The sequence below is a fragment of the Tachysurus fulvidraco genome, chromosome 7 (assembly GCF_022655615.1).
Source record: "Tachysurus fulvidraco isolate hzauxx_2018 chromosome 7, HZAU_PFXX_2.0, whole genome shotgun sequence".
Taxonomy (NCBI): Eukaryota; Metazoa; Chordata; class Actinopteri; order Siluriformes; family Bagridae; genus Tachysurus; species Tachysurus fulvidraco.
The window spans coordinates 19,085,590-19,107,054 of record NC_062524.1 but is presented as its reverse complement, the minus strand read 5'-3'; the positions used below and the strand labels follow the sequence as shown (position 1 = coordinate 19,107,054).

At 41.2% G+C, this 21,465-nt stretch overlaps 3 protein-coding genes across 6 annotated transcripts in view; 2 read left to right on the top strand and 1 right to left on the bottom strand.

Annotated features, from left to right (window-relative positions):
- Positions 1-965, bottom strand: part of lias (lipoic acid synthetase) — a 9,858-nt gene extending 8,893 nt beyond the window's left edge. Inside the window, exon 1 of one of the 2 annotated variants that reach the window (XM_047815978.1) lies at positions 803-965. In XM_047815978.1, the coding sequence (XP_047671934.1) occupies positions 803-901 (99 nt within the window). In that variant the 5' untranslated portion in view covers positions 902-965. The remainder of the gene's footprint in view (positions 1-802) is intronic. The other variant, XM_047815977.1, reaches the window with a different exon arrangement.
- Positions 966-978: 13 nt separating this feature from the next.
- Positions 979-4,373, top strand: rpl9 (ribosomal protein L9). Of its 2 annotated transcripts, XM_027174326.2 has the most exons (8): positions 979-1,071; positions 1,544-1,590; positions 2,114-2,229; positions 2,334-2,429; positions 2,535-2,667; positions 3,030-3,110; positions 3,638-3,754; positions 4,212-4,373. In XM_027174326.2, exons 2-7 carry the CDS (start codon positions 1,545-1,547, stop codon positions 3,742-3,744), a joined length of 579 nt encoding a protein of 192 aa, XP_027030127.1. In that variant the 5' UTR covers positions 979-1,071; position 1,544; the 3' UTR covers positions 3,745-3,754; positions 4,212-4,373. The 2 variants fall into 2 exon arrangements, with proteins under 2 accessions (XP_027030127.1, XP_047671935.1); XM_047815979.1 differs by lacking the exons at positions 979-1,071; positions 1,544-1,590 and adding an exon at positions 1,627-1,696.
- A 1,837-nt stretch (positions 4,374-6,210) lies between these two features.
- On the top strand, positions 6,211-21,230 carry rfc1 (replication factor C (activator 1) 1). 2 transcript variants are annotated; one of them, XM_027174491.2, is made up of 24 exons: positions 6,211-6,342; positions 7,101-7,202; positions 7,313-7,379; positions 7,945-8,040; positions 8,748-9,052; positions 9,780-9,854; positions 10,072-10,149; positions 11,336-11,668; positions 11,886-11,990; positions 12,283-12,462; positions 12,576-12,680; positions 13,651-14,014; positions 14,917-15,029; positions 15,147-15,261; positions 15,562-15,650; positions 15,745-15,882; positions 15,974-16,069; positions 16,645-16,743; positions 16,872-17,026; positions 17,107-17,224; positions 17,867-18,012; positions 18,882-19,095; positions 19,849-20,031; positions 20,543-21,230. In XM_027174491.2, the coding sequence occupies exons 1-24, from the start codon at positions 6,340-6,342 to the stop codon at positions 20,636-20,638; spliced, it is 3,375 nt and encodes a 1,124-aa protein (XP_027030292.2). In that variant the 5' UTR covers positions 6,211-6,339; the 3' UTR covers positions 20,639-21,230. The 2 variants fall into 2 exon arrangements, with proteins under 2 accessions (XP_027030292.2, XP_027030293.2); XM_027174492.2 differs by lacking the exon at positions 6,211-6,342 and adding an exon at positions 6,830-6,958.
- The last annotated feature ends 235 nt before the right edge of the window (positions 21,231-21,465 follow it).

The window sequence follows — 21,465 nt, the reverse complement described above, 5'->3', positions numbered from 1 at the left end:
CACACAGATACAGACAGACACACACACAGATACAGACAGACACACACACAGATACAGACAGACAGACACACACACACACACACACAGAGGTACAGACACACACACACACAGAGGTACAGACACACACACACACACACAGATACAGACAGACACACACACAGATACAGACAGACACACACACAGATACAGACAGACAGACACACACACACACACACACAGAGGTACAGACACACACACACACAGAGGTACAGACACACACACACACACACAGATACAGACAGACACACACACAGATACAGACAGACACACACACACAGATACAGACAGACACACACACACAGATACAGACAGACACACACACACACACAGATACAGACAGACACACACAGAGGTACAGACAGACACACACACACAGATACAGACAGACACAGACAGACACACACACACAGATACAGACAGACACACACACACACACACACAGACAGACACACACACACACACACACAGATACAGACAGACACACACACACAGATACAGACAGACACACACACACAGATACAGACAGACAGACACACACACACACACACACACACACAGAGGTACAGACAGACACACACACACAGATACAGACAGACACAGACAGACACACACACACAGATACAGACAGACACACACACAGATACAGACAGACACACACACAGATACAGACAGACACACACACAGATACAGACACACACACAGAAAAGGACAAACAAGCCGACTGAGTCACACGCTGAGTTTAGAGACTACAAGAAACACTTACATGAGACGCTCCAAACCATCTGGCCGACAATAAAACGTGATTACAGGACAACCGACCAACAGCGTCACGACTCCGAGCGACCAGCGCCATGACAGTCATTCTCACGTCATCTGGTATTGATTACTTTAGCCTTACTGCGTTCACACGACCCATAAAGTCACGTGTCACCATATCATATTCTCGACAAGTTCTCCTCGATGACGCAGCACGTACAGTCTACAAGTGCGTGATGACGTCAGTCCTCCTTCCTTTCCTCCTCTTTCGGCGAGGTGAGAACATGGCGCTCTGTTTCTAATCCGACTCAATCCGCTCTAACGGCGCATCCCACGGCACCGCGTTGTGTCCCGTCTTACACACGAAGCTGTATTTTAACGATATCCGCTCATATTTTAACGCCATGTCCGCATTTAACTTAAATATAACGAGATGTTTGATATGTGTGTTTGTTAGCCGTTAGCATACAGGCCGAGTTAGCTGTTAGCATGTAGCATCGTCTGTATGTATCATATATCGCTTTATACAGAATTAAAAACGTACTTAAACAGAACGTAGAGTGATTTCTACATAAAGGAAGTGTTAAGGAAATAAAAAACAAAGTGTTGGTGTTAAATGTTAGTGGATCTACAGAAAGTTAGCTAGTTGGCTAGTTATAGTGGTACCGGTTTCTTTATAACTTGCTAAACGTTCCATTGTAGAGGATTGAACTAAACTGTGGCTTTATGTTTTTATTCCTGTGTTTAGAATGAAGACCATTCTCAGTACCCAGACGGTGGACATCCCGGACAGCGGTACGTGTCACGGTCGTGTTGAGCTTTAACTCTGTGAACTTTGAGTTAAACATGTGGGACGATGGAGCAGGACCTCCAGTCTGTGCACCCCTCAGTCTCAGAAACAGTACAAACAAACAATGCAATGCTTTCGGTAATCAGATTGTAAAGCTTTCATGTAAACAGCTCACTCAGTCCAAGTGAAGTTAAGATTTAAAAAGGAGGCTGGTGGAAGATCTGGTCTGAAATAATCTGGCAATTTGAAGTAATCTGGCAGTCTGAAAATCCAGTTTTGCAGTTGGATTAAGAATCTCCAACTGCTTTTATCACATGCATCTTGTATGGTGGCAAATCATGGATAAATCGTCCCTTTTATGAATTATTTATTCCCTTGTGATACTTGGACCAATTTTAAATTGGCTGTCGAGATGTCTGTGCTTTCCTGTTGTCAGTCTTATTGCTTGTTGAGATTTTGTTAAAATGAACCCGACTGAATTGTTCCTGGATGTGCTGATTTTGTAATTTTTCGTTCTAATCGCTGCAGTCGATGTGACGCTGAAAGGCCGCACTATTAGTGTGAAGGGACCTCGTGGTGTCCTGCGCCGTGAGTTCAGCCACATCAACCTGGAGCTGCGGCTGCTCGGCAAGAAACAGAAGAAGGTAACGAGCGTCTTTGTGTGATTGAAATGCTGACCTAATACTTTGTGCTGTTGTATTATAAAGATGCATAAGCGTCTGAATGAAAACGTGTGATGTTTTTGTAGCTGCGTGTAGATAAATGGTGGGGTAACAGGAAGGAGCTGGCCACAGTCAGAACCATCTGCAGCCATGTCCAGAACATGATCAAGGGTGTCACTCTGGTAAGTTATACATCACGGGTAGAATGAAAAATCACTTTATACTGTTCCTTTAGGTCTTTAGTTTGTCTGCTCTCACTAACGTGTGCTTTGTGTTCTGTTTTGTAGGGTTTCAGATACAAAATGCGATCTGTGTATGCCCATTTTCCCATTAATGTGGTGATTCAGGAGAGTGGTGCTCTGGTAGAGATCAGAAACTTCCTGGGGGAGAAATACATCCGCCGTGTGCGCATGAGGGCAGGTATGTTGGGCTGAAGGGTATACTCTGACCAGTCTATGCCACATCACCACTAGTGGCTCTGTCCTGGCACTTGGCTCAAGACCAGTTTAACAAAACTGATGGTCTTTTTTAAAATGGCTTCCAGTTGTCATGTGGGTTTTAGTCATTTCCTGTATACATTGGAACGCGATAGCGCAACACTGACAGTACAGCAGTATAGTACATGCTGCTACATGGCGTGCAAATGCACAACCAAGTGGAGAAAAATATACTCTGAATACACCGTTCTGTAGTAGCGTCTGCTCTCTTGAGTTTTCGCCATCGATAGGCAAGTTTTTGTGGAAACTGTGAAGGACACTAATTGAATCCCTGGTTGTTTTAAGGTGTGAACTGCGCTCTCTCTGCTGCCCAGAAAGACGAGCTGGTGCTGGAGGGTAACGATATTGAGCTGGTGTCCAACTCTGGTGAGGCTCCACCTATTTATTCATTTTTCTTCAGAAACATGGTGTATAAATTGTCCCGAAGAATCAGTATTTATTACTTAGAAGCATATTTTGGAATCGGTTTTGTATCTGGTATTCATCTATGCTACGAGCACAGAGTTGATGGAAAACAAACAGTATCTGGGTGAAACATTAAACTTCAAGGGTTTTTATGTAGCTAGCAGAAAGTTTGGACTCTTCGGACTGAAGCCTGTTTGATTCCTTATGTGATTTGATTTCTGCTTGCAGTCTGTCTGACCTTCAATTCAAGATCAAAGTTGTTGTTTTTTTTTTCAGCTTCTCAACCTTCTCCATCAGTGCTGGTGTTTTTAGTTGAACAAAAGTAACCCATATAGAATAATGTCCCTTTTACTAACCATGTCTCAACACTAGTTAGTTTTAGCTCTTGATTTGTAATCCGTTTTTATTTTGTTTATAAACTGGTATCTTGTATTTGTGATCCCAGCGTGTGTGCATGACCCTCACCACCTTAGTGTCTCTTCTTCCAGCTGCCCTCATCCAGCAGGCAACCACAGTCAAAAACAAGGATATCCGAAAGTTCCTGGATGGTATCTATGTCTCTGAGAAGGGGACAGTAGTGGAGCCCGAGTCATAGAGGACATGAGGTTAGAGCGGGCTCGTTGTCTGACTGGAAGACATCTTTCTCTCAGCATCACTTTCTAAATTTTAATTTTCCTTCCACCTCGGGTGACCTGCATTGCCTCTTGCTTATCATTTATTTCCTTTGAAAATGTTCTCTTACATGGTTCAGATGAGTTGATTCAGCAGTGTGCTTTGCAGCATTAATCACCATTTGTTTTGGTTTATGTTGAGCCTGAATAAATCTGCACTAACACGAGTGTTATTTGCAGCGCTAACACCTGTGCATGTTGCATGGCTGTTCATCAGGACAGTATTGCATTGTGTAGTTGCTCGTCTGCATTAATTCACACATTAACATGCTTTTGTTTGTATGTGGAGTTTGGTTCATCTTGAACCGGTTCCAGAATTGATTTTCCTGACTTCCTAATTTGTCAAGAACATTTTCTGTAAATGTTGACGTTTGCATTTCTGTCTCTCTAGCTGCACTGATCCAGCAGGCCACTGCTGTGCGCAAGAAAGACATCCGGAAATTTCTTGACGGGATTTATGTCAGTGAGAAGACCACTGTAGTGGAGCGGCCTGACGATTAAACAACTCTGTCCTTGTCAAATCTGTCAATAAACTTTTTTTTTTTCACCACCAGTATTTGAAGTCACTTGCATTGATTTTAAAATGTGGTTTTAAGATTTCTTTAATTAGATAAGGGCAGTTTTGTCTGGGAATCAGTAGCCAGTGGTGGTAGTCTGAGTCGGCCTGATGAGTCTGCTTTAGTTTAGGTTTTTCATCTTCAGTGACCTACAACTTATTTACTTTACAGCTTATGTAAAGTGGTTTATTGAATAGGGGTTCTTAGCCTCAATTGTATATTTCTGATTAAACATTGGTGTGTGGTTCTAACATGCACAAAATTTTTCCTCAAGACCGCTGAAGGTCCCTTACAGGGTCACTATTTTTAGTAGAACTGTTGTGTATTTTCAGTTTAGATTTATGTGCCATATTTATGTTTAAAGGCCAGCCTTTTTTTTATATATAATATATATATATATAAGGTATTAGTTGCATACATGATGGACAACATTTTAAATGTCATAAGTCTGCAGGGTTTATTTGGGTTTTGTTTGTTTCCAGTCCAGGTAATGACTGGTTTAAGACAGGAATAAGACTGATGGCACAAGCCTATGAATCTGTGTAATGTTTTCTGAGATTAAAATGTTAATTGCTTGGAAATTTAAAAATAGCCATTTTTACACCACTTAAAAGGTCACACAATATATATGTATCTTTTTAAAACTACATATTTGTACTTGAAAAAAATCTATCCAATTTTACCTAAGACAAGTTTACACTACTGAATGTTTGATTCAAAATGAATGGCCACATAATTAAATTTCTGCATCAGTAGTTCAACAATTAATTTGAACAGTTCATTCATTAAATCTGGTAATAGAGGCTTGCTAAGGTGTAATGAGGCTCTAAGACTAAGCAGTAGTAGCTTGCTGCTTATGCCATGTATGTAGGCCTTCAATTAGTCTGATTTCATTGGGACCGAATAAACTTTCAGAATTAGATTAATGTTGATTTATTCTCCTCTGTAATACTGTTAAACTTGTTCTAATGACTGAAGTGATGGTGCTGTAATAATGACTATAATCTCACACAGCAGTCTGTTTGCTGTGCTGTTTATAAACCTACACTTTATATCCAAAAGTGTGTGCCTTCTTGTTTAGTGGAACAGCATATAAACGCATCCTATACGTTTGTGTGCTTCAGACTTTGTGGAAAAGTTTGGAGAAAGCTCAAATATACAGTAGGTGTGAGAGTCAGGTGTTTAAAAAACTTTCACCAACCTGCTAATATTAAGTTAACTTACATGGTGATATTGATGACTATATAATGCTTGGCACAAGACAGTGAATTAAATCCATTACATCCTTAAATCTATTAATGAATATCTCAATTCACTGTCATTAAAGAAACACACAAACACATTTTATATGTAATCATTTATTAATGTATTAATAATTATAATAAATAGGTAATTATTTTAGTAAACAAATTATTTATTATTAAATAAATAAATTATTAATATACTATAAATAAATTATAAAAAAAATATAAATGATCATTTATATTATTCAAGTAAATAAATTAAACAAACCGCATTTAATAATGGATGTATTCGTTTATGTATTTTATATTATATATATACACCTCTTAAAAATATATATTTTATATGTAATAATTTATTAATGTATTAAAAATTAAATAGGTAATTATTTTAGTAATTAAATTGTTTATTATTAAATAAACAAATTATTAATATAATAATAGAAATTATTATTTATATTATTTAAGTAATTAAATGAAACAAACCGCATTTAATAACAGATTTATTCGTTTGTGTATTTATTTATATATACTATATACTGAAGTAATTATTTATTAATAATTTACAGAATAAATATTTTTAACCTCCCCCCTTCCCTTTAACGTCATCATTCTGCGCCAGAAAGACTCACTCTTGGCGCCAAAGACTAACTGCATCCCTACGCACTTTTGCTGCATAAAAAAATAACAGCAAAAAAATTTTTTATGACAGCTGTTGAAAATGGTGAGTTGTTTTCTTAATCTAATTGACAGTTTAAACGTGGACCCTGTAGCTGAAATGCAGTTTCGGAGTATAAAAGCAGTATCTGTACCCGTTTAAGCTAACTGTAACTTTTACTGGGCCGTATTCCAAATGGAGCAGATGTTCCTTATGTAGGGGCACTTTATAGGGGACGGAATAACGGCCTCTAGGCTGCACGAGGAGCACTATATAGTCAATGAGAAGGGATTTGTAACACAGCCAGTCTTAATGCAAAACACAACAGGCTAATGTCAAAATTAAATGTCAAAGTTTACAAACAAAAGCACTTTATAAGTCTTTGTCATTATTTATAGATTTATTTAAAACAGCAGGCTTTTAATATAGAAGCCTGGATGTTGAAAAACTGTTTGCTTTAAAAAAAACTTACTAAAAGTTCACTAGCTAACCAGCTATAGCTGCTGTTTTATTTGTTTATTTGTTTGTTTGTTTGTTTGTTTGGTTGGTTAGTTGTTTTCTTTTAAAATAGATTCTTTTAAAATATGATTTAATTTAGGCTTTAACTAGACTGAATGTGGACTACATGGAAAACCAAGATCCTGATCATGACCTGTAGTTTTTGTGTGAATGTTTTTTAATGGTATGAGGAGTTTTTTACTAAAACTGCTATTTAAATCAGTAGAAGTGTCAGTGAGAGATTGAATCATTCAAAAGATTCATTGATGTGATTCATATAAAGAAATAATCTGTCTTTTCTTCTTGCACCTCTGTTCCTGTGGCAGGATATTCGCAGATTCTTCGCACCGAAGCCTGGCCAAGACAAAGGAAGAGGAAGCAGCAGCACTGATGAAGAGCCCAAGAATAAAAAGAAACCCGCTTCCAAGGTTCTGGTTTGATTCTTTAGAAATTGGATTCTTGCAGCAATTATCTATTAGAAACTGGAATTGAGTCAACTCAACTCTTCATTTCTCCTCTTTTCTCTTACTTCTCTCAGACAACAAGCTCCACGTTGGAACTAAAACGATCAGCAAAAAGGAAAAAGAGGGTCATCGCTGATTCAGGTGAAGTTCGGTGGCATAAAGGATGCATCCATACTGATAGCTGTTCATATAAATCATCTGCATTATAGAAAATCAGGATGTAAACAGATATAAAGAAATGTATGAATTCCTCTCTAATGATCAAGGTAACTTTGATGAGGATAAACTTCACTGAGAAGATATGAGATGAGACGTCAAGAGACCGAAAAGGGAACCTCATCCTCAAAAAAAATTCCCTACATGTCTGTGGGGAAAAATGCGAAATTGTGGAACAAACATATTTTTTCTTGTTGTTTTAACATGATTTTTGGTTTATTTATTTTAATTTATAACTGTTTAACAATGTATGCTATCTGCCGAAACTGTAATCCTGTCCCAGGTCATGTGAGCCAAGGCTTAAACATTGCATAAACATATACAGAGCTAAAGAAAAGTCTTCAGATACGCTCCTGAATTCTTTAATAAACGGTTCCTCATTTTCATATCAGTGTTTACTCTTTTGTATGAAGCCTTGATGGATAACACAGGCTTTCTGTTGATCTGTCTTGTTGTGGTTGAAGGCATCGTGTCTGTTTCTGTCTGGCAGATGAGGAGGAAGAGGAGAAGAAAGGAAAGAAAAGTCCTAAAGAGAAGCCTTCAGCATCTGGGAAGAAAGATCCAGTGACTTACGTGTCGGATTCAGGTCTGTGCTTGATAGAGTTTGTCGTCTTGGCTCAAGTTTATATAGTCGGGTCTGTAAATATTTGGACAATTTGTTGTTGTTATGAGGATTTTACAGCCAGATCAAGTGAACGGTGTAGGAACTGCACTGGATTCCTTCGTCTTTTTAAGGGACTGATTGCTGCTCAGCTGTTCTTGACTTCAAAATAAACCAAAGTCCATTCAGAGGATCAATTTACAGCAGAAGGATTGAAAGAGAAACTTATGGAGAAGGGAAGGAACTGTGTCTGATCTGAAACATCTAACTGAGCTGCCTTTCAATTGTACCAATGACAAATGAGCCAAGAATGAGCAGGACATGAAGTCATCAGCAGAAAAAGGCTAGAAGAACATCACCAGGGAAGAAGGCCAGCGTCAGGTTATGTCTGTGGTTTCCAGACTTCAGGCAGCCATCGAATATAATCGAGTATTAAGTTTCTGGTCCACATTAAAAGTGCTTTAATTCCTACACTATTTAGCCAGCGTGGATGGAAAATCCGTAAAACAAAGCTGAAAGTCTGCACTTTGACCATTACTTTGTCATTGTCCAAATATTTTACGAGCAGGACATGTAATGTTTCTTTTTTTCTTGTTAGAAACGTTTCCACCTCTTCACTCTCACTTAAGTCTGTAGACCAGGATGCAGAACCTCGGCTACGCTGACCAGCTGTCTCTGTGCTGTCATTCCAGACTCCGATGAAGCCTTTCTGTCTCTGAAAAAGCCCTCGAAGCACAAAGAGAACACCTGCAGCAAAGACAAGAAGGACTCAGGTCCGAAGGAGACGAAAGCCAAGCAGGTTAAAACGCCACCCGTTCAATCCCCGAGCCCGAAGGAGAAGGAAGCGACGAAGAAGAACGTGCGCAGCCCGACTCCACCCAAGTCGTCGACCGCACCCAAACACACCCCCACATCCGTGCTCGATTACTTTGGCAACTCGGCAGCCAGGAGATCTGACACGAAGCTAGTGGCCGGTACGAGCACCAAGAGGAAAGCGGTGAGTTTTGATCGGTGCAGCCAAAATTTGTGATGCAATTGAGTTTTTATTTATTTTTGATACTTGAATTGTGTTGCTTTTCTTTTTAAACCAGTCAAGACACACGTGTTATACATTTGCTGGACTTGGCAGACGCCCTTATCCAGAGCAACTTACATTTTTATCTCGTTTTACATAACTGAGCAATTGACAGTTAAGGGCCTTGTTCAGGGGCCCAGCAGTGCAGCTTAGTGGACCTGGGATTCGAAGTCGTAACCTTTTAATCAGTCCTACACCTTAAGCACAAGGCTTCCACATCCCCTACGTGTTAACTTTGCATGTTGTGATGACGCGACACAACATGGCGTGTCTCGAACCAAACCTGAGGAAAATCTGCAATTTGGGACGATTAACACAAATGATCAGCGTCTGATCTCAGGAGTCGTTCACCAGTGGACTGCAGTCCAGTTACAGACCCTGAACCAGAATAGACTTGGACGTATGAGCAGTACGATCTGTGCTGTGAGAAGCAAAACGCTACAGAACATACAGGTCATTTAAAAAGTTTACACACCTTTTAAAAAATGCAGATAAAATTGTTATTGTGATACCACAGAAATTTCTTAAGAATGTTTCTGGAGAAATAAAACAACACTGTAGCGGTCAAGTTGTTACACTTCCGTGCGTTTTGGAGTTGCGGTGTTAATCTCGGTCCGTAGAAAACTGACGAGCGCCGTTTCTCCTACAGCCCACAGGAGATCCCGAGGAACCACGCGACGATGCCTCCATCGCGAAACAGCTACAGATGGACGAGGACATGGAGGTGAGTCCTACACGCTCGTGTGTTCACCTTTTGAGTCTCCTGCCGCACAGGTTACAGCCTACCTGCTTGCATATAGAGTTTTCTGAGTGATTAGTGCTCAGGGATATTTAAAAAGTTGAGACTCCACTGCAGACCACAGTACAGTATCTGTTTTAAAGTCTTAACATTTGTGTATAGTGTTGGGGTGTGTTTGTGTCCCTCTGGGTGTGTGTGTTAGTTGGAGAAACAGATCCATGAAGATGAGGAGTTTGCTCGAACCCTGGCCATGTTTGATGAAGCCCCTCAGCCTAAAAAGGTAAGTGGAGTAGTAGGACTCTGTTAGGGGCCAAGCACCAAAGGTGACCATCGTCTTCTACCGGCTTTGGGATGCAATGACAGCCGTCTTGTTAAAAATAGTCGAATTCGGCACACTGGTTGGGGAAACTCTAAGGAACATTCTGACATTTGGGCAGAGTGCTGCAGACCTTTTAGCGCCACCATTGGGTCACATTTGGAAGCAAGTTCATGATCAAGAAGGCTTTTAAATTTTCAGAAGTTATGGTTTTTCACAACACATCAATTTTGTCTGTTCGTCAATAATTTTGTCACACGTCATCTTCAGAGTAACAAAAAACTCCGACAGCGAAGCCGGCAAACAGGAAAACCCAGAACATGGAAGACATCTTTACATTTACAGTATTTGGCAGACGCCCTTACCCAGAGCGACATACAGAAGTGCTTTAGTGCATTTCCCATGATCATTATGGGCAAACTGTTTTGTCCAGGTTTGTCTGAAGCTGGCCAAATGTTTAGGGATTATTGGACATATTTTGTATGAGGAGTGTGTTTCTCCTCGCTCCTCCTCCTCACAGGAAGTGAGGCTGTATCTGTAGCTATGACTTTGCACACAGACAAAAAACTGTCTGCATTTTAAGGAGCCATGCCGTGAGCCTGTGCAACAGATTTTATCAGACAGTTTCCTCTAACTGCTGAGCCTCCTCCAAATTCTGTCCAGTTTTCACCAGATTCGGCTCAGATCATCTTGACACCTGTCTTAATCGTTAAAGTAGCAAAAGACAACATGAGAGGTCACAGCAGTAGCAGCAGCAATGCCACCCTTCTGCCCATTTATTCCTCCAGACCTTTATTCCTACAGTCAGAGAATTCCAGCACCGCCTCTTATCAAAACACACATCGAATCAATCTCGAATACTTTTTCTGAACGTTAAGGCTCTGCTTTCCTTTCATCTCCACGAATGTGTGGATCCTCAAGTCTGGGTGCTTGGCCCCCGAAAATGTCCAACAAAATACTTTCTTTAAACACTGTTAAGTGTCTTTAATACTTCTACATTTCCAGAGTTTTAACCAATAAATGAACTGTATAACAATTTAACCACTTTAATAACACAGATTTAGAGTTTTTTTTCCTCCTCATCTATTTTTAGTTGTATTGAATTTTTTCGTGAATGCTTAATTTAAAAAAAATAATTTTATTTTTTCAGGCTCGTTTGGACTCTCATTCGCCCTCCAAGATCAGCACACGGGCAAAAACCAAGTCTTCGCCCAAGCAGCCTTCACCGAAGAAGAGTCCTGTCAAAGCCAGTTCCAAACTAGCAATGATGAAGAAAAGAGCCGACGAAGAGGAGCAACGGCAGAAGAGCGAGGAGGAGAAGAAAAGCAAACGTTTCATCTCCCCGAAGAAAGAGCCAATCGCACCAGCTTCATCCGAGACAGCGGCCACGCCTAAAACAGGCGTTTCAGCAGGACGCCCAAAACGCATTTCCACACCCAAGAGTGAAGGAGGAAGTACCAAGACCTCTCCTACAAAACCAGAGGTAAAATATTATCAGGAAAATCTTTTTTTTTTAAAAAAAAAAAGAAAAAAAAAGCTTACATTAAAAAAAATTCAGTATGTCAAACATTTTTAGTGATAATTTGTGTGGATGCCAACCGGGTGCCATGCAGGTGACACACCCATCTATGGAGTCCATTAATGAGTGTTTATTTTTGTTATTTTTGATATTAATTGTAGTTTCACGTTTCTCTTGACAGACCAGCCCAGAAGACGCGGAGAAGAAGCGTGTGAATTCTACAGCGTATCGAAACTACCTGAACCGAGAAGGACCTCGTGCACTGGGCTCTAAAGAGATCCCACAGGTAATAAGAACAAACACGTACATGCGCACATTGAGAAAAGTTTCCAGCTAAAAGGAAAAGGTTAAAAATCATAAGCTCTTGGTGGTCCAAAAGCAGGCAGATGCTGTGATTCAGTTATTATAATATTGAAGGGGAACGTGGATCATGACCGTTGTTACACCCAGATGGTGGAGATCCACAATAACAGCTTGATAAATCTTCTCGTTTGTCTTGAAGTGTCTTTGTGTGTGTGTGTGTGTGTGTGTGTGTGTGTGTGTGTGTGTGTGTGTGTGTGTGTGTGTGTGTGGTTTAGGGAGAAGAGAACTGTCTGGAAGGCTGCGTGTTTGTGTTAACTGGTGTTTTGGAGTCCATGGAGAGGGACGATGCTAAGTCTCTAATAGAACGCTACGGTGGGAAAGTCACAGGAAACGTCAGCAGGAAAACCAACTACCTGGTGCTGGGACGAGACAGCGGAGCCTCCAAGACCGAGAAGGTCTGTAAATGATGTAATCCCCACATGCTTCTGCTTTTCTTCCTCTTTCTGGTTTGATGAGGAATAATGTTTTCCGAGATACATTTCGATGTGTTTGTGGATTTGGTTCTCAGGCACAGAGTTTTGGCACCAAGATCCTAAACGAGGACGAGTTACTGGATTTGATCCGAACCAAACCGGGCAAAAAGTCCAAATACGAGATTGCTGCAGAAGCTGAGGTTTGACCACACACACACACACACACACACACACACACATATATATACACACATACACCCGAAAATGTATTATTCATCACTGCAGAACCTCTTTTCCAATGATAAACACGCTTATTAGCAAATAAATGAATAATTATTTATCCTTCCAGCCAAATTTGGTCAGTTTAATGTTTTTTAAACGAGCCACAGAAGGCTGCCAGTTAATTATTCAGCATTGCTCACTCCAAATTGCATGATTTTGTCCAGAATACGATCATACACTGTCTCTGAACTGGCGTCAGCTTCAGGAAGGTTCAGAGAAACTTCTGGTTTTAAAGAACAAATCTTTTCTCTCCTGGAATCTCCTTCATAAGTGGAGATTCGTCTGTGGATTGACAGCAGAAAAACGATCGATTCCACTCCACAGGCTCACTCCTGCACAGATTTTCATATTATTACAGCTGTATACCGTTGTTTCCTCGCTAGTTTTCACCATATTGGTAACTTCGGATTAGTGTCTCATTGCAGTGGTGGACGATGTGATATGGGGTTATGGACCATGATTCCTGTAGATAGTGTGATATCTAAGAAGAGTGTATTTGTGGTCCTTATAGAAATATCATATATCATATTGTTACATTGTCACATTGTACATTGTAGTCCGGTCTTATCCGCAAAGTGCTGCATGAGTTCAGGTTCTCATCCTGAACAAGCAAAACCTGAGTTCACCGGATTATCGGGTGGAACCTGGACCGGACTCACACTGACCCTCTGTGGATTAGACGGGACCCCCCCAAGGTCGTGAGTTCAAATCCCAGGTCCACCAACCTTCCACCACTGGGCCCCTGAGCAAGGCCCTTAGCCCTCATTTGCTCAGCTGTATAAAATGAGATAAGATGTAAGACGTTTTGGATAACAGCGTCTGCCTTTTGCTGTAAATGTAATGTCGTAAGTCTCTGTTAAAAAAGCTTTTCACTTTTCTTGATTTCAGAGTAAAGCCTCTAAATCGAGGACCCCAGACCCTAAAGGCAAACGCACTCCTAAGGGCCGCAAAGTCACGCCCCGCAAATGCTCCGCAAGCAAGAGCAGTCCCTCACCGTCTTCCTCATCGACCCCTGGAACCTCCAGAACTTCCCGCCAAGGCTCTTCGTCCGAGGTCAGGAAGACTCTGGAATTTGGTGCAGGAAAAAGCACGGACGATGGCGGCGGCAGCAGCTTGCTGTGGGTGGATAAGTACCGCCCCCGCACTCTGAAGAGTCTGATAGGGCAGCAGGGGGAGCATAGCTGTGCCAATAAACTCCTGAGATGGCTGAAAGACTGGCATAAAAGACACAGCGGCGATGCAAAACCAGCAGGTGAGTCAGCGGGTGCACGTGACTGCACAGATGATGATGGCAGGAAGCAAGTGCTGACATAACGAGTGTGGGTTCTCTAAACCCCCCCCCCCCCCCCCATTTTTAACTTGGCTCAGGTAATACAATTATTTATAGTGAGCTGTTTAATAGCTGACGTGTTTTCTACTTAAATAGAAACATTATATTTGGAATATTAAATAGAATACAGAGATACATTATATTATGGGATTATATTCAGTTAGAGAGATTATTATTATTAATAATAATAAAAAGAATCATCATCTTTGACTAATACCTCCAAGGTTAGGGGTTTGATTCCTCCCTCTGTAGTGTATGTGTGATTGTGTATGTATGTGTGTGTGTGTGTATGTATGTATGCTTGTGTGTGTATGTATGCGCGCGCGTGTTTGTGTATGTATGCGCGCGTGTGTGTATGTATGTGCGCGCGCGCGTGAGTGTATGCGTGTGATTTTGTGTGTGTGTATATATGCGTGAGTGTATGTTAGTGTATGCATGTGATGTTGTTTGATTTTGTGTATGTGTGATCGACTTTTTAGCTACATGTTTATATATAATTATAGCTAGATTAAAGGTTTTAAGCAGTTGAATGTCTGAGTTTTCTTAATAGTCCTGACTAATGGTACTATTTAATTAGCACACTGACTTTGGTTAAAGCCCCATAAAGAGCTGTGTGTATGTGGGTGTAAACAGAGACGGGTCACAATCTTATTGAACTCCAACCGCCTTTAAACCAGCAATAAGTAAAAAAAAAAAAACAACAACTAATTGGCTGCACAAGAAATCTGTTTGTCCTATTTGTTTTTTTTTTTTATAATTAACTTGTGCGTGTGTGTTTGTCTGTATTTACAAGTTTCTCGTGCTCTCTCCCATGTTCTCTGCAGCTGCTCGCTTTGGGAGGTTTGGAGGTAAGGATGACGGTTCCGGGTTCAAAGCCGCTTTGCTCTCTGGACCTCCTGGTGTAGGGAAGACCACCACTGCTGCTCTCGTGTGTGAGGTTAGTCATGTATATGACGCTAACACGTGCACAACAGTGCTACAGTAATAATGGCTCCGTTATCAGTGTGACAGCATTCCAGCTTTATAGGCATGCTCTCTTTCTCTGTGTGTGTAGGAGTTAGGTTACAGTTACGTGGAGATGAACGCTAGCTGCACCCGCAGCAAGAACAGTCTGAAAGAAGTCATCGCCGAGTCTCTCAATAACACAAGCATCAAGAATTTCTACACAGGTACTTCAGCCACATTATTATTATAGCAGGGTAGCTAAATAAACATTTTTACCCCAAACCCCCTGAAGGTACGTGAGATGATTTCCTTGGGTGATCATGTGGCAGCTGCTGCAGCAGCACAGTGCAGAACATCCTGCAGATCCAGACTGGTTGTTATAATAATATATAATTAATTATAACAACTATATTATAACTAATTATAACAGTTTGGCTAACTTTAAAAATCTGGTGTCACATGACGCTTAAACAGCTGTGTTTACTGAGCTACGTGTAAAGTAGCTAAAGCGTGTGTGTGTTTAGGTGCATCTCAGACAGTCAGCAATAAACACGTTCTCATCATGGACGAGGTGGATGGCATGGCAGGAAATGAGGACAGAGGAGGAATACAGGTTGTTTTTTTGTCGCTTACTTAAAATCAAAGAGTTTTTTTATTATTTTTTTTTTTGAGAATTAAATCAGTTTCCTATCATTTGTATTGTGCAGGAAATGATCGGTCTGATCAAAAGTACTAAGATCCCCATTATCTGCATGTGCAACGACCGGAACCACACGAAGATCCGCTCGCTCGCCAACTACTGCTTCGACCTGCGTTTCCAGCGGCCTCGTGTGGAACAGATCAAGGTAACGAAACACTCTCGAGGACGACGCAACCCGAGGTCGTTCGTTTAAAAAAAAAATAATAATAATCCCTCTGTTCTTCCTCATTAATCAGGGAGCCATGATGTCCATCGCTTTTAAAGAAGGTTTAAAGATCCCACCGCCGGCACTCAATGAAGTCATTCTGGCGTCCAATCAGGACATTCGACAGGTTTGTTTGGTCACGTTTTTCTGTTGATCCTCCAGGAAACAAAGCCGCCGTGACGCTCTACCCAAAAATTGTCTTGAGTTCAAGAGGTTGAATATTTGTGAGATTTATACCGAGTCACACTGTAACCCCGAGATGAATGTATTACCTTTTGGAATCCGTCCAAACAAGCTCAAGGTCACCAGAAGGTTATGGTTTTTCTTCAATAGCTTCCTTCCTGTTTGAAGTATTTTTGTAAGGTTACCGAAGGGATGCAAATTACAAATAGTTAGACCAGACGTGTCTGTGGCAGAGGCGTCCATCCGCCGTCGGCGACGAGTTCTACTCGTTTCCTCGTTAATTGTGACGCGTGTTGTGTTTTTGTGAAAACGTCCTGAAGCTAATTCCCACCAAGGTCAACCCTGTCCAGGGCTGTGGAATTACATCAGATAAAAATCTCTGTTTGTACAAATAATCATTAGGCTCGAGCTTCAGCTGTAAAAAAAAAAAAATTAAAAATCCCTGAAGCTCTATGAAAAAATATCTTTGATTAGTACAAATTTTATTGATTTTTATTAAATATATACACTTTTATTCAGGTGCTGCATAATTTGAGTATGTGGTCAGCCACAGACAAGGTCATGACCTACGACCAGGCGAAAGCTGATGCTAACAAGGCCAGGAAGGACATGAAAATGGTACCAGTGCATGCACACAGACACACACACACACAGATGCGCACACACAGACGCACACTACACAGACACACTACACTTTTAGTATTTCCTATTCCTGAAAGCATCATTGTTTGTGTGTTTGTTTCCAGGGACCGTTTGACGTATGCAGGAAAGTGTTTGTTACAGGCGAAGAGACCGCCCACATGACCCTGATTGACAAGTCAGACCTTTTCTTCCACGATTACTCCCTGGCGCCGCTGTTCGTCCAAGAGAACTACATACATGTCCGGCCGGCCGCCGCAGGGTACGACGCGCACACTACACACACACACACACATGTCCATGTTTGCTTTGTAGATTAAAAGTTTACTTCCATTGTGTCAGGGGGGACCTAAAGAACCACTTAGTGCTGCTGAGCAAAACGGCAGACAGCATCTGCGACGGAGATTTAGTGGACCGACAGATCCGCTCTCGTCAGGTCTGGTCTCTGCTGCCCACGCAGGTAACATGCAGCTTCATAGACACGTTCACACCATTTCCTTATATGGAAATGAACCACAATGATTAAACCTCATTATCATATAAAATAAATAAATCAGATTTATTCAAACAATTCATGAGCTAACCCTCCTGTGTGTGAGAGTGTGTTCCTCAGCTGTAAGGTGATGTTATATAACAGCTTTTATTTATTTATTTGTTTTATTTTTTTGGTTACTTGTTTGGTGCACACAAATAAAAACTATATGTGCACCATGTGAGAGTCGAGTACTGGATTGTGTGTCCTTTGTGTGTGTGTCTGTGTGTATCCTGTGTACTGGATTGTGTGTCTGTGTGTATCCTGTGTACTGGATTGTGTGTCTGTGTGTATCCTGAGTACTGGATTGTGTGACCTGTGTGTGTGTCCTGAGTACTGGATTGTGTGTGTGTGTGTCCCCTGAGTACTGGATTGTGTGACCTGTGTGTGTGTGTGTGTGTGTGTATCCTGAGTACTGGATTGTGTGACCTGTGTGTGTATCCTGAGTACTGGATTGTGTGACCTGTGTGTGTATCCTGAGTACTGGATTGTGTGACGTGTGTGTGTGTGTGTGTGTGTGTGTGTGTGTGTGTGTGTGTGTGTGTGTGTGTGTGTGTGTGTATTCTTTAGGCAGTCTATGCCAGTGTGCTGCCGGGGGAACTGATGCGGGGGTATATGAGTCAGTTCCCTACGTTTCCCAGCTGGTTGGGCAAGTTTTCATCCAGGGGAAAACACAGTCGCATCGTACAGGAGCTGTCATCACACATGAGTCTGAAGTGAGTAACACACTCACTCACTCACTCACTCACTCACTCACTCACTCACTCACTCACTCACTCTCACACACACTCACTCACTCACTCTCACACACACTCACTCACTCTCACACACACACACACACACACACACACTCTCTCACACACAGACTCACACACAGTCACACAGACACAGTCACACACGCACAGACACGCACTCACTCACTCACTCACACACAGACACACACTCACTCACATACACACACACACACACACTCATGCACACTCATGCACATTTACATTTACAGCATTTGGCAGACGCTCTTATCCAGAGCGACGTACAGAAATGCACACTTACTCACAGACACACAAACTCACAGACACACACACATTTGGACACACACAGACACACACACACTTCCTTTCTCTCTCTCTCTCTCTCTCTCTCATTCTTCAGTCCTCATGACAGATATTAAAGAGCAAAGACTATGTGTGAAATTGGCGAGTCTGTAAAAACCATAAAAGCACATCAGGTCAAATCACACATCCAGAAAACAGACAGAGATGACTTAGTTTTTAGAGAGAGACAGAGAGAGAGAGAGATGTATAATCACCGTGAATGCTGTCACACACACTGTGCCTCAGTGATCTCTGCAGAACGTCTGGCTGTTTATCTGCCTTAGAAGAATCATTTTCTCACCCAGAATCTTTTGCGGGCATTTTGTAGATCTTCCCTTTCTTAGTGTCTAATAAAGCCACCAGGTTTGTAAAGTAATGTGTGTAGATCACAGTCCACAGTGACTGGTTAAAGTTGGCTGCAATGCCCACATGGTTGCCCAATATGATCATGTGCTTTGAGACAGATCTGCCATGTTCCTCTCTCTCTGTAGGACACTGAGCAGTAAGGAGGCAGTAAATCTAGACTACCTGCCCTACCTGCGTTCTGCTCTGCTGGAGCCTCTGCGTTGTCGCGGGGCAGAAGGAGCCACTCAGAGCGTGACGCTCATGGACGACTACAACATCATCAAAGAGGATTTTGACAGCATCATGGAGATCAGTACGTGGGGTGGACAACCAGATCCCTACTCCAAGCTTGACTCCAAGGTATGAAGATCCACAAAAAAAAAGCCCTCGGCCAACGACTGGCAAGATTTATATCACCTGGTGCGAGTGATAAAATTTTTACATGTCAGTCCCAGGATAAAAAAGCATAGCAAACAGTATAAATAAATAAAGTGTCTCTTTTTCTCTTAAACCTTACTCCAGAATTGTGAGACTGAAAGACGAGATCAAAACTTCTGACCATCTTTTGTGTATTTATTTATTTTTATTTGATTATTTAGAATACGTCACAAGCAGCGTACAGTAGATGATGCACAGTTCTAAAGTCCTCATTACTAGTCTTTTCTCTTCTAAAGCTTGGGATATTAGAAAAAAAGAAGAAGAATATGATAAGGAAATGATACGGAAGCTTTTGCTAACCACAAGCACACCCCTGGAGTTTGATAAATGCAACTTTTTACAGGAAGCGAGTTTTGGACAGAGGAAAAATCAAGGTTTTTGGTGAATCCGTCAGTTTGTTTGGCCTCCAAAAGTCCCTGGGAACCTTGTTAGGATACATCACATCGTGCTGCATGGCACCTCCACCACAGAATCGAGCTTTTGATACGATCCCCTGACCCCTGATTAACTGCCATGTGTAGTTATTGTTACCGAATTAGTTTTTGCTAAGGTTTTTTTTTTTACCAGGAGTACGAATACCTTTTAGAGCTTTTTTGTAGAGTTTATATAGTATTTTGTCCTGGAGCCAAATGCCGGTGCTGCGGCGTTGTCGCTCACGTGTCCTTTTCTCTGCAGGTGAAAGCTGCATTCACACGGGCTTATAACAAGGAGTCCCACTTAACGCCGTACTCACTGCAGGCACTAAAGAAAGGTCGCAGAGGCACAGTGGACACTGAACAGGCTTTAGACCCTGATAATGACCTCCAGACACAGGAAGAGGAAGAGGAGGACACACTTACTGTTGATGCCATGATCAAGGTGAATTACACAACACCGAATACTGGGTTCATTATATAGTTAACTTTATACCGTTAACATGTTCAGTGTTATTTATTATTATTTTGAATTCATCTTCTACATAAGCAGCTCTGTTTATATAATCGTGCTAGTTCTGTTATTATCGTTTCTATAGTAACGTACTCAGGGACTTTGTTCAGGATTTAAAAAGAGCGTGCGTATCTTATGCCACGGATTTGCTGCCAGATATTTCTAATGCGTGCACATTAGCTCTTATTGCTGAGGTATAATTGGAGGAAAACATTTAGAGGTGGAAACTGTAACCTGGGCTCCATCACACTTTGTTGTTGTTTATTCTGTAAGGTCATGCCCTTTTGTGTTTTATTCCTTACAGTCAAAATATAGAACTGCACAACAGTGCAAATGATTTGTGTATATATAGTAATATATAGTCTACATTATAGTGTTTATAATCTTATCTGTGGATCTGTTGTTCTGCTGAATTCTCTCTCCTTCTGTCTGGAACCTACAGCAAAAGAAGGCAAAAGTGACAAAAGAGGTCAAAAAGGAGAAAGCAGAGGATTCTGGAAAGGGTAAAGGAAAAGGCAAAGGAAAAGGCAGGAAGTGAAATGTGGTCTGCATTGAGAAGAGATGCAGAAAGACATATTGTAAACAAATGCTCGTTCCTCCTCTGTGTTTATGAACTCTTGATGGCAGGCGGCAAAGATCAGACCTTCATAAGGCGATCGAAAGGTCAGTATTAACAAGGAACGAGGGTGGATAGAGGAGGCGTTTTCAGCAATTAAAAACGAGTGGGTGACCATTCCATCATCTCTCACTCGACTGGATGAAAAGGACGATACAAACAGGGAGCGCACACACACACTAGCACTCATTGAAATACACAGAGTAAAATGTGAAACTATGTTCAACATCAAACATCTCTCATCTCAGCCCTTCCTTTCATTACCCCTCGATTTCTTATCCACTCGCAGCTCTTCTAAGGTTCATAAGCACTTTTGCTTAAAGAAGGCTTCCCGAAGACGACGCACATTCGAGCTGTAAATAAACACGTGCGCAGTTGAAATCGTATATACTCTGATATCTAGCTTTTTTAAATGGAAATGTTTCTTACACACTGACAGTGCGATGTACTGGACTGTAGCATAGACTGTACATGACTGGATTTTCAGCGAGCAATTAAAGAGTGAGTAATGTCATCGTGTGTAGCGTTGTGTGTCAGTGATTTACTGAAATAACTTCATTTTTTTTTACCTAAAATGTATATTTTGCATTGAATCTACAATCAAATAAATAAATATAGATCTAAAACAATTCCAGATCTGATTTATTGGGATAATTAACATGTTCACAGCAACAAACAAGGGTCCTACTTATAAAAATATATATGAATAGATCGGTTTTATTGTGTTAATGCCATGAACATAAATGTTA